The 12,678-nt window shown below is 36.4% G+C and overlaps 2 protein-coding genes across 5 annotated transcripts; both read right to left on the bottom strand.

Moving 5' to 3' along the window:
- Nucleotides 1-691: 691 nt before the first annotated feature.
- On the bottom strand, nucleotides 692-5,942 carry LOC18607139 (MACPF domain-containing protein At4g24290-like). Of its 2 annotated transcripts, XM_007041152.3 has the most exons (8): nucleotides 5,797-5,942; nucleotides 5,034-5,338; nucleotides 4,495-4,733; nucleotides 3,940-4,141; nucleotides 3,307-3,375; nucleotides 3,006-3,192; nucleotides 2,367-2,533; nucleotides 692-1,855 (listed from the first exon to the last, which is right to left on the bottom strand). In XM_007041152.3, exons 2-8 carry the CDS (start codon nucleotides 5,292-5,294, stop codon nucleotides 1,169-1,171), a joined length of 1,812 nt encoding a protein of 603 aa, XP_007041214.2. In that variant the 5' UTR covers nucleotides 5,295-5,338; nucleotides 5,797-5,942; the 3' UTR covers nucleotides 692-1,168. The 2 variants fall into 2 exon arrangements, with proteins under 2 accessions (XP_007041214.2, XP_017970929.1); XM_018115440.2 differs by lacking the exons at nucleotides 5,034-5,338; nucleotides 5,797-5,942 and adding an exon at nucleotides 4,840-4,948.
- A 1,524-nt stretch (nucleotides 5,943-7,466) lies between these two features.
- On the bottom strand, nucleotides 7,467-12,399 carry LOC18607138 (MACPF domain-containing protein At4g24290-like). Of its 3 annotated transcripts, XM_088803508.1 has the most exons (8): nucleotides 12,155-12,399; nucleotides 11,578-11,869; nucleotides 11,051-11,289; nucleotides 10,531-10,732; nucleotides 9,860-9,926; nucleotides 9,556-9,744; nucleotides 8,917-9,083; nucleotides 7,467-8,405 (listed from the first exon to the last, which is right to left on the bottom strand). In XM_088803508.1, the coding sequence occupies exons 2-8, from the start codon at nucleotides 11,824-11,826 to the stop codon at nucleotides 7,713-7,715; spliced, it is 1,806 nt and encodes a 601-aa protein (XP_088659634.1). In that variant the 5' UTR covers nucleotides 11,827-11,869; nucleotides 12,155-12,399; the 3' UTR covers nucleotides 7,467-7,712. The 3 variants fall into 3 exon arrangements, with proteins under 3 accessions (XP_088659634.1, XP_017970930.2, XP_088659635.1); XM_018115441.2 differs by lacking the exon at nucleotides 9,860-9,926 and having other exon boundaries at nucleotides 9,556-9,742; nucleotides 12,155-12,398; XM_088803509.1 differs by lacking the exon at nucleotides 12,155-12,399 and having other exon boundaries at nucleotides 11,578-12,070.
- Nucleotides 12,400-12,678: the final 279 nt, after the last annotated feature.

Genomic DNA, 12,678 nt, shown 5'->3' with positions numbered 1-12,678 from the left:
GCCTATATTCCTATGATTTCCTCGAGTTCTTTGTTAAGCTGATTCTTTAACAGTAAACCATTAAGTTTATGCTTGCATAAAAGTTACTTCAACTGCAATAAGACTGTTTGTGAAGTTACTGAATTTGGGCTACCAAAACTCTTGCATTAACTTGTATAGAAAAAGAAGCAAGTGCCTAGTGTCACCAGCCTCGCTGCAGCAAGAGATAAGATGCGTCTTAAATATAAAAAGTTGTCCTCTGTTTAACAGACATGTTTTTTAGATTAGACACGTGTAGAAAAATACTAAGATTGAGGTGACTTGAACAAAAGAGGGCTTCTCTCCCCTTTGAGTGAAAGGAACCCGTGCAACAAGTACTGAAAACATAAACCCTCGACACCTACGACCATTCATGACACTCCAATCCATGGAGCATTGAATAGATTTTAAGAGTATTGTCAAATGGAAAAACTTAAAACTCCGTATGGTTAATACTTTCATTATTTGCTTTCTACACTTTTTTGTAAAAATTGAATAAAGAACAAAAAATAAAAAAGACCCCACATGAAAAACAAATTTTCAACTGGAAAAATGGGATGTATGGATGTAACCTGGTTATATTTTATACAGATGAGTTAATGAGTGAGATTGCAGACCTCCAAGAATCAAGCCCATCTCAAACTTCTTCTAAAATAATAGGAAGAGTTACTCATGAGGTCAGTCCATATCAGCAGATTAACTACTTGTTGCGTATACAGCTATAATGTGAAAAGGACATTACATACAAAGAAAACAAGCCCTTCCAAATCCAGCATCAAATAGAGGAGGGGATACCTTATAAACCTTAAAGCTCATTGCACATTGCAACTTGACGAATTGATATTAGAAACAAAGGAAAAAAAAATATTACACTACAAGATGAAATTTGTAATGAATGATACAATGCAACAGCCAAGCCACCATCTCCAACACACCCTATCCTATCCCCTCGGCTCTTTAACCTCCCTTTCCCTTCACTCATCCCCGAGAAGTTTATCAGTGTAAACCGTTCGGTTCATACTCCTTTCTGTTTTTCTTTCTTTCCTCTTTTTTGGATTCTCTGATCTTCAGTAATTGTTTCCTATTTGTATGTGTTTTCATGATGGCCAAAGAGAAACAGGGAAGCAAAATATGTGATGACCAAAATCTGCTAGTGCTCCTCTATCCCTTCTTCATCAGGCATTATTGCAGTCAATAAAGAATACTTAACCCGGAGAGAGATCCTCCCCTTCTCAACAAGTAACCTAGCCCCAGAAACGACCCAATATCCAGGAATTTCTTGCGGCCCTCTTGTCATCTCAGTTGTATCAACAAATTTCAGAAGCTTGGGGGCTTGCACAGGCACAGGAGGACCTCCAGGATAAACAGCAGAATTTATATTCACGTCGGCAGGCCTTGGAGGTGGCTTCTGTACTGTTGTGAAGTGATGACTGATTAGTGTGGATATGAGTCCTGATTTGGGTGCCAACCCAGGTGATCCATCCCATTCTGGATGCTTAGCAGACACAGCTCCCAAGACAGTTGAGAAGCGTAGCCGTAGAAAGAGAATATTTTTAAAACCATGATTCTCAACCTGCAATTGGGCTCCAGTTACTATGGAAAGATCCTCATCAGACTCAACAGGGGCAGTGCATACATGAGAGTAGTTCTTCCAATAAACTTTCTCATAGTAATTACGATCATGAGACTTTTGGCAGAAGTTCCCAATTGGATCATCTACAAGTTGGAAGATTTTTGGAAGGGAGGAAAGGTGCTGTAAGTGGATGGCCAAGCGGTTGCTCCTTTTACCTTCTAGATAAAGTCGGAGGCCAGTCACTGGCCTTTTACCCACATCAACCTGTCATGAAATTATATAACCAGAAATTAGCTATAGCTCCTTTCTTTGATATGAACAACGTATAAGACTTCACCAAAACATGCTGCCGCTTCAATGATTCAAGAGTTAACATCAGTTTGCAACTTTATATCCACACTATGTCACAAAGCTGAACTGTGCTCACTTTAGGAGAACTAAAGAAGACAAAGTCTTATGTAAAGTACCACTGATATGAGTTCCCTAGAAGCATTTTCTTTGATATATCTAGAGATAATTAAATCTTGTCAAATCACAAAATGCTATTTCCTTTTCGACATACAATCATCATGGCACAAAATTTTTAAATTTCAAATGCTGAAGAGATTCTAGTGATCATCTATAAATCCAACACCAGTATATCAACATGAGATGAAATTTATCTAGCCAAGGACAATAAGAACTACTCACATACATGGATGAAACCTATATGGTCAAACACTCCGTGCATACAACAAAAAGGACAGAAAAATTTCAATGTGAGAAAATGCTTTACCGGTGTAGTGTTCACAAAAAGCTTGGGCCCCATGAAGCTGAATTGCAAAGATGCAGTGCTTTGTTGCTTTCGTTGTGGCCCAAGAGGAAGTTCACTGAAAACTGGTGCCCACTGTCTCGGAAGCTGAAACTCCAAAAACTGGTGGAGTTCTTCAATTGGTGGTTTATCTGTAAGAGCAATAGCTTATGGATGAAACATGTGTAGACTGTTTGCTATAATAACAAAGAAGTATTATTTGCAGCAGTAAGCAAATGAAGGAAAAAGAAGTCAATCAGAAGAGCCATTGCGGGCCAAAAATTTGTTCTCATTGCTTCATGACACATCTAGTTGAGGATTAAGTTGAAGCACTGTGGTCCTTACTGACAACTAATGGTTATTTAACAAAAGTTTCAACCAAAATAAGCTCATAACTCTTGTGTTTGATTACCTTAGGATTTCATAACAATAAGATGGTTAGTGAATTTATGGTATTTTACATTTAAAATTTAAAAGAAATTTCAAAAACAAAAATCAGAGGCATACTTCTTCCAGAAAATAATAAATGACTTCTATGTTTTAAAAAATAAGATGCAATAGTTTGATCTAATTAGTAGCAGAAAACCAAATGCTTAGGTACACAAAAAAATAGGTCTTGCTTACATCGCAAATACAGATTTATTGCATGGCTCAGAAATCCACTACCCGGGACTCCATTCAATAGAGAAGTAATTGGGATAAAGGACATTGAGATCACATCAGGCTCTGACTGAACTGTTTGTAACCAGTCATTATGAGATAGGTTTCTATTATCACTTCCACCTCTCCTTTTGTAAATGCTTATAATATCCTGCAATTTTTAGGTAATTAATAACAACACTGATATTGGGAAAAGAATTTAACACTTTATCAAGGGACCTTAACTAGTAAGCTAAAAACACCATACGAAAGTCAGAACACAAACCTCTTTACGTGCATATGAACTTGATGGACTGTTATGTGCAAACCTTAGCCGCTGCTCCCTGATTTCAAACTGAAACAGAAATGATTAGATAAGATACCTCAGAAGATATCACAAATAATGCTAATGGTTCACTAATAAGGATGATTGACAGAACATATTAAACCCAATAACAAATTTAAACATATAAGTTTCACTGTCAAAGATGGCAGCAGATCAGAAATATGCAGATGAAGAGCCACAATTTCTTTATTCTGCAGATTATTAATCTCTACTAACCTAGGCAAACATTTAAAGCATAGACTGTCAAAGTAATATACCAAAAACAAAATTGCCAACCTAATTGAAAGACTTACAAGATAAGACTATGCTCATTAAACAGTAAGTTAAGAGAGAGAGTGTGAGAACTCTCCTTTTGAACAGTTTTCAAAACAAAATTTGAAGCTAATATGCTTCAAACAACCTGCATCAACTTGTGCAATAAAATCCTGCTTGCCAAGTCTCTCATGAAGATTGTACCCCATTGTAAAAGAATATTGAACTAGGAATATTGATTTCATTCCATCCAAGAAATGAGATTTATCAAGATATACAACTATGGATTTGAAGAATAGCATTGACAGTTCTATTGCAAACCTTGTCACTCTGGAAATCTTGCTCAGACGCCATGCTATAATGTCCATTGGCATCTAAAAACCTCTTATCAGCCATATCCTTCAATCTTTTCTGGATATCAGCAGGTTGAAGATTTGAGGAATGATGCTGTTTTATGTAAATAACATCCTTCCCTCCCATCTTCACACCAACAATAATATGGGTGCCATAAGTGTCAATAAACCTGCGATGTCATCAATATCATATAACAGACGTCAAATATTATACAGCAGAAAGTAATGAACTTTAAATAAAACAGGCAGTGGGCATCAGAAGATTTATAACCAACCAACACTACAGCATTCTACTTATTTTCATCAAGAATATACATGCTGAACCAGTATAAGAAAATTATTAAAAAGTTGATCATTGGATTAGACTCCATGTGATGGCAGAATTCACAGAGAGGGAGAGAGAAATGAGCAAGGGCTGAGGCACAATTTGTTAAGTAAGCAAGAAAATGCCTCCTAGATGCCAGGGTGTTATTTAAGGACTCCATCACCAGAATACAAAGACCAAATTTATGCAGAAATTCACCTTGCCAATGCTGCAGGTTCCCATGTAGATGGGACTGCCTTCTTGACATGATCTCGTAGCACCATCTGAGATTTCTCCAGTGCAACTGAGTAGAGGGTTATGAACACTCCATCAAAAGCAAGCATCTTAGTGTTGGCAGCATCTTTTTGCCAACAACCAGAGAACTCAAACATGGAATTGAAGAGGCCTGAAGGTATTTTTCCAGTCAAAGATATTTCTTGGTTGAACTGCTCTGACATCTGGAGAAAATAGAAGAAAATAATGAGAAAGAGCACACTCTCAAGACAAACACAAAAAAAAAAAAAAACAATCAAATCCCAAACATGAATAGCATTTGTCATATACCTTTCACAGGATTTGACGCATGCGACAACCATCCAAATACCAGTACATATATGGACATCAATAATATCACCTAGACAGCTACTTCGCAGGTAGCATGTAGTTTTTCAGTTTGAACAGACTACTTTGTGAGGAAAAAAAACCGTAGAAGCCAAATATATTGATCAGATAGCATTGAACATACAATAAACTATTACCTGTTGGAAGGAGAGGACATCAGACCTGAATCGTGTGCGCTCCCCTTTATCGCACTTTATTGATTTGGACACGTTAGGTATTGAAATTCCACCAGGCAAAACAATCTCACGGCCTCCGTCTTTATCAATCTCAATAAGACATGAATTTTTTGAATCCCCTTTACAGTACTTCAGCCTAAGATCCATTCCGATATCATACCCACATCCAATGGACCCAATGGCAATCTCAGCCGCCTTTGGAGCTGGCATCCTAAGCGCCATTGCTCAGCGCATCACTCTTTCTCACCAAAAATTGGAACCAAATTCTGCACGTGATCAAATTATTCAAAATAAACAAACTTCAGTCCATGTCAAGCAACAGTTTTCAATCATTTCCATAAATAAACCTAATCCAAATTCTACAAATAGCTCAACTTGTCAAAGCTGGGGAAAGACCATCATAAACAATTTTTTGTTTAAAAAAAGCATATTTTACTGAACTGAGCAGATCAGAAGTCTATAAATAACTCAAATATTCATATTCATATCAAATGAGAGCAAATTTCATATTTTTTTCCAGAAGCAAGCAAACTCAAACCAATCTAGCTCAAATTAGCAAGAAAATCAAACAATTTTCACAAATTAACATTCAAAACCCAAATATAGTTCAAATTCACCAAAATATCCCTAAATTCATGAAAAAAAACCTAGATCCAAAAACTGCAAACAGGCTAAAAAGCAAAGAAAGTTAGCTTAGACTAGTCAAAGAAAAAAATAGTCGTACATTTTACGCAGTCCAAGAACTAAAGTGGAAATCTTTGGTGGGGGTTTTTTGAGCAGATTTTATGCTCAAAAAAACCAATCGAAGCGAAGCTCACGCAATTTGAAGCCCCAGAATGTCAATCCCTTTGTTCGATTTCGAGGCTTTCCCCCCCCGCCCCCCCCCCCCCCCCCAAACAGCGAGATTTCCACGTTGGGAAAATTCCAAGAACAAAACCCAAACTTTAAAAAAAACGAAAGATTGGGTCTTTGATGGAGAAACTTAGAGAGCGGTGAAAAAAAATTAAAATAATTAAGAGAGAAAGAGAGAGAGAGAGAGAGAGAAAGAGAAACCCTAAGAAAGGGTAGCGTTGAGAGAGACAAAGTAGTAAAAATGGGTTTGACTGAAATGAAAGATTCTATTGACATGTGACACTCGTACTCTTAACTGGGAGTTCTATGGGGGTATAGAGGAACAGAGAGTCAAAGTGGAGCTTTCAACGTTGAGGTTCTTCTAACTTCACTGCCTGCTGCTCTACTTTTCTCCACCGCCAATCTTTGCTCTATCAAGTTTCTTAATTTTAATTATCTTACCATAATTAAAGATTTAAATTTAAATTTAAAATCATCCATAATGTTTTAAACCGTCAACATATTTAAGATACGAAATTATCAAATCTTAAGAAATATCATAATTGTTTAACTTTCGTATGACAGGTTTAAATTAAAATGACATAATCATGTTTATATGTGTAAAATGTGTAATAATCGTAATCATGTACATATTTAAAATTTTAATCTATTTAATTGAATATATTTAATTTTATATTTATTTATTTATTAATATTTAAATATCTAATTATTTTAATAATAATTTATCAAGCATAACACATACTTTAAATAACCACAAGTATAACGCATCATGACAGCAAATAGTACTACTTCTATTTAAAGCTATGAAGTAAATTATAGTGGCATGTTTCAACTTGATTGTGGTCAACGTTTCCATTTTTATAAACCGAAAGGAAGTTCATAATTGGCTTAAAAATAAATTGCAAATTAGTATTTGATTAATGATGGGTTATTGTTGTAATTATGTAATATTATGACAATCAAAATCGTTAGAGGAATGATTAGTTTTAATTCTTAAACTAAAAATAAAAGTTGTAGTGGTTTCAATTACTACAAATCTGTGGTCTTAAATGGAATGTTTGGCCTCTTGATTAGGCAAGAAATTAATTGCACAAATAGGCTTGGAGGAATTTTATGATGGAAAGAGAGACCCACAAGCCCATAATTTCTCAAGCTTTGTCTTATAGCTACAAAAATTCATCAATTCTCCTCCATTTATAGTGGTTTTTCAGTGTAAATAATAGTAATCAAGCCCATAATTCCATATTGAATTGCATGAACTTTGAACTACAGAGTTCATAGTTCTTTTTTTTTTTTTAAATAATGAAAAATAGGTGCATGACCCAGAAAGAAGAACAAAAATTTCAACTGAAAGAATGGGATATGTTGATGTAACCTGATTATGTTTTGAAGAGCTGAGTTAATCAATGTAAAGCATACAGCTATTTGTTGTGTATACAGCTATCATATGAAAAGCATATTACATACAAAGAAAACAAGCCCTTGCAAATAGAGCATCAAACAGAGCAGGGGATACCTTATAACCAAAAAGCTCATTGCATATTAGAAACAAAGAAAAAAGAAATTATATTGCAAGAAAAAATGTGTAATGAATACAATGAAACAGCCAGCCAGCCAGCCAGCCACCACCAACACACCCAAACCTATCCCCTCAGTGTAAACCATTCCTACTCCTTTCTCTCTCTTTTGTTGGATTCTCTGATCTTCAGCAACTGTTTCCTACTTATATTTGTTTCCATGCTGGGCAAAGAGAAACAGGAAAGCTAAATATGTGGTGACAGAAATCGGCTAGTGCTCCTCTATTGCTTCTTCATCAGGCATTATTACAGTCAATAAAGAATACTTAACCTGGAGAGAGATCTTTCCCTGCTCAACAACTAACCTTGCCCCAGAAACGACCCAATATCCAGGAATTTCTTCCGGCCCTCTTGTCATCTCTGTTGTATCAACAAATTTCAAAAGCTTGGGGGCTTGTACAGGCTCAGGTGGGCCTCCAGGATAAATAGCAGAGTTTATACTTACATCAGCTAGCCTTGGAGGTGGCTCCTTAAATGATATGTCTGAGACGAGAGAACTGCTTAATATGGATAAGAGTCCTGCCTTGGGTGCCAACCCAGGTGATCCATCCCATTCTGGATGCTTAGCAACCATAGCTCCCAAGACAGTTGAGAAGCGTAGCCGTAAGAAGAGAATATCTTTAGAACCATGATTCTCAACCTGCAATTGGGCTCCAGTTACTATGGAAAGATCCCCCACAGACTCAACAGGAGCAACACATACGTGAGAGTAGTTCTTCCAATAAACTCTCTCGTAGTATTTATGATCATGAGACTTTTGGCAGAAGTTCCCATTTGGATCATCTGCAAGTTGGAAGATTTTTGGGAGGGAGGAAAGGTGCTGCAAGTGGATGGATAAGCGGTTTTTCCTATTCCCTTGTAGATAAAGTCGGAGGCCAGTCACTGGCCTTTTACCCGCATCAACCTGTCATGAAGTTATATAACTAGAAATTAGCTATAGCTCCTTTCTTTGATATGAACAAAGTATAAGACTCCACCAAAAAGGCTGCCACTTCAATGATGCGAGAGTTAACATCAGTTTGCAACTTTATATCCACACTATGTCACAAAGTTGCACTGTTCTCTCTTTGGGAGACCTAAAGAAGATGAAGTCTTAGATAAATTACCACGGATGTGAGTTCCCTAGCAGCATTTTCTTTGATATAACTACAGATAATTAAATCTTATCTAATTACAAAATGCTATTTCCTTTGTGACATGCAATCATCATGGCATAAAATTTTTTAATTTAAAATGCTTTAGAGGTTCTACGATCATCTATAAATCGAACACCAGTACACCAACATGTTATGAAGTTTATCTAGCCAAAGGGCAATAAGAACTACTCACATACATGGATGAAACCTACATGGTAAAACACTCTGTGCATACAACAAAAAAAGTCAGAAAAATTTCAATGTGAGAAAATCCTTTACCGTTGTAGTGTTCACAAAAAGCTTAGGCCCCATGAAGCTGAATTGCAAAGATGCAGTGCTTTGTTGCTTTCGTTGTGGACCAAGAGGAAGTTCACTAAAAACTGGTGCCCACTGCCTTGGAAGCTGAAACTCCAAAAACTGGTGGAGTTCTTCAATTGGTGGTTTATCTGTAAGAGCAATAGCTTATGGATGAAACATGTGTAGACTGTTTGCTATAATAACAAAGAAGTATTATTTGCAGCAGTAAGCAAATGAAGGAAAAAGAAGTCAATCAGAAGAGCCATCGCAGGCCAAAAATTTGTTCTCATTGCTTCATGACACATCTAGTTGAGGATTAAGTTGATGCACTGTGGTCCTTACTGACAACTAATGGTTATTTAACAAAAGTTTCAACCAAAATAAGCTCATAACTCTTGTGTTTGATTACCTTAGGATTTCATAACAATAAGATGGTTAGCGAATTTATGGTATTTTACATTTAAAATTTAAAATAAATTCCAAAAACAAAAATCAGAGGCATACTTCTTCCAGAAAATAATAAATGAATTCTATGTTTTAAAAAATAAGATACAATAGTTTGATCTAATTAGTAGCAGAAAACCAAATGCTTAGGTACACAAAAAAATAGGTCTTGCTTACATCGCAAATACAGATTTATGACATGGCTCAGAAATCCACTACCCGGGACTCCATTCAATAGAGAAGCAATTGGGATAAAGGACATTGAGATCACATCAGGCTCTGACTGAACTGTTTGTAACCAGTCATTATGAGATAGGTTTCTATTATCACTTCCACCTCTCCTTTTGTAAATGCTTATAATATCCTGCAGTTTTTAGGTAATTAATGACAACATTGATATTGGGAAAAAAAATTTTAACCTTCATCAAGGTGTCTTAACTAATAAGCTAAGAACACCATATGAAAGTCAGAACTCAAATCTCTTTATGTGCATATGAACTTGTTGGACTGTTATGTGCAAACCTTAGCTGCTGCTCTGTGATTTCAAACTGAAACAGAAATGATTAGATAAGAGACCTCAGAAGGTATCACAAATTATGCAAATGGTTCACTTTTAAGGATGATTGACAGATAAATTAAACCCAATAACAAATTTAAACAAATAAGTTTTCACTATGGAAGATGGCATAAGATCAGAAATATGCAGATGAAGAGCCATAATTTCTTTATTCTATGGACTATTAATCTCTACTAACCAAAGGCAAGCCATGGAAGCATAGAGTGTCAACGCGTAATAAGAAAAACAAAATTGGCACCTAATTGAAAGACCTGGAAGATAAAAATATCCTCATTAAACATTACGGAGAGAGAGAGAGAACTCCCCTTTTGAACAGTGCTCAAAACAAAATTTGGAGCCAATATGCTTCAAAGAACCTGCAATAACTTACACAATAACATCCTGCTTGCGAGGTCTCTCATTGAGATTGTACCCCATTGTAAAATAATATTGAACTAGGAATACTGATTTCATTCAGTCCAAACAACAAGAAGCATGAGTTATCAAGATATAAGACTGCTGAATCAGAAAAGGAGACCAGGAGCAGTGTGTAGCAGAGTATGCAGAAGAATAGCATTGACAGTTCTATTGCAAACCTTGTCACTCTGGAAAACTTGCTCAGCTGCCATGCTAGAATGTACATTGGCATCTAAAAACCTCTTATCAGCCACATCCTTCAATCTTTTCTGGATTTCAGCAGGTTGAAGATTTGAGGAATGCTGCTGTTTCATGTAAATAACATCCTTCCCTCCCATCTTCACACCAACAGTAATATGGGTGCCATAAGTCTCAATAAACCTGGGATGTCATCAACATCATATAACAGACGTCAAATACTTTACAGCAGAAAGTAATGAAAATTAAATAAAACAGGCAGTGGACATCAGCATTCTACTTATTTTTGTCAAGAATGTACATGCTGAACCAGTAGAAGAAAATTATAAAAAGTTGATCATTGAATTAGTCTCCATGTGATGGCAAAATCCACAGAGAGGGAGAGAGAAATGAGAAAGGGCTGAAGTGCAATTCGTTAAATAAGCAAGAACACGCCTCCTAGATGCCAGGTTGAGGACTCCATCACCAGAATACAAAAATCAAATATCTGCAGAAATTCACCTTGCCAATGCTGCAGGTTCCCAAAAAGATGGGACTGCTTTCTTGACATGATCTCGTAGCACCATCTGAGATTTCTCCAGTGCAACTGAGTAGAGGGTGATGAACACCCCATCAAAAGCAAGCGTCTTGGCATTGGCAGCATCTTTTTGCCAACAACCAGAGAACTCAAACATGGAATTGAAGAGGCCTGAAGGTATATTTCCAGTCAAAGATATTTCTTGGTTGAACTGCTCTGACATCTGGAGAAAATAGAAGAAAAAAAATGAGAAAAATCAGACTCTCAGGCCAAACACCAAAAAAAAAAAAATTACAAAAACAGAATCAAATCCCAAACATGACTAGCATTTGTCATATAACTTCCACAGGATTTGACTCATGCCACAACCATTATATATGGACATTGATAATAGCAGCTAGATAGCTACTTAGCATGTAGTTTTCAGTTTGAACAGACAACTTGGCGAAGGGGAAAAAATAGAAGCCAAATATATCGATCACATGGCATTGAACAAACAATAAACTATTACCTGTCCGAAGGAGAGGAGATCCGACTTGAATCGTGTGCGCTCCCCTTTATAGCATTTAATTGATTTGGACACGTTGGGTATTGAAATTCCACCAGGCAAAACAATCTCATGGATTCTATCTTCATCAATCTCAATAAGACACGAATCTTTTGAATTCCCTTTACAGTACTTCAGCCTAAGACCCGTTGCGATATCATACCCACATCCAATGGACCCAATGGCCATCTCAGCCGCTTTTGGAGCTGTCATCCTAAGCGCCCTTCCTCAGCGCAACACTCTTTATCCACCAAAACTGGAACCAAATTCTACACGTGATCAGAAGCCTATAAATAGCTCAAATGAAAGCAAATTTCATGCTTTTTTTTTCCAGAAGCAAGCAGAACTCAAACCAATCTAGCTCAAATTAGCAAGAAAATCAAACAATTTTCACAAAATAACGGCATTCCAAACCCAAATATAGTTCAAATTCAACAAAATATCCCTAAATTCATTAAAAAAACTAGATCCAAATATGTGCAAACAGGCTAAAAAGCAATGAAAGCTCGCTTAGACTAGTCAAAGAAAAAAAAAGTCGTACATTTTTTGCAGTCCAAGGACAAAAATGGAAATCTTTGGTGTGGGTTTTTTGAGCAGATTTTTATGCTAAAAAAACCAATCGAAGTGAAGCTCACGCAATTTGAAGCCCGAAAATGTCAAACCCTTTGTTCGGTTTCGAGGTTCTATTGACTTGCTAGATTCAGACTTTAACTGGGAGTTTTATTGAGAGAGAGAGAAACAGAGAGTCAACGTGGAGCTTTCAACGCTGTGGTTCTTCTAACTTCACTGCCTGTAATTCTAGTTTTCTACACCGCCAATCTTTGCTCCATTAATCTGAGTTCAAAATACAGAATGTCGTAATTACAAATCTAAAACTAAAAGTAAAAGTTCTAGTGACTGTAATTACTAGGCTTGCCCTGTTTATTAGGTAAAAAATTAATTGCAGACATAAGCTCAAAGCTTTGTCTTATTTCTATTTTCTACAAAAATTCTTCATTTCTCCTCCATTTTTAGGGCTACTAATAGTAATCAAGCAATGAAATCTGGGTTTGGGAAGATCAGTAT

The sequence above is a fragment of the Theobroma cacao genome, chromosome 2, assembly GCF_053813885.1.
Source record: "Theobroma cacao isolate CCN51 chromosome 2, ASM5381388v1, whole genome shotgun sequence".
Classification (NCBI taxonomy): Eukaryota; Viridiplantae; Streptophyta; class Magnoliopsida; order Malvales; family Malvaceae; genus Theobroma; species Theobroma cacao.
The sequence above is the reverse complement of the archived record's forward strand: the minus strand, read 5'-3'. Positions and strand labels throughout refer to the sequence as shown.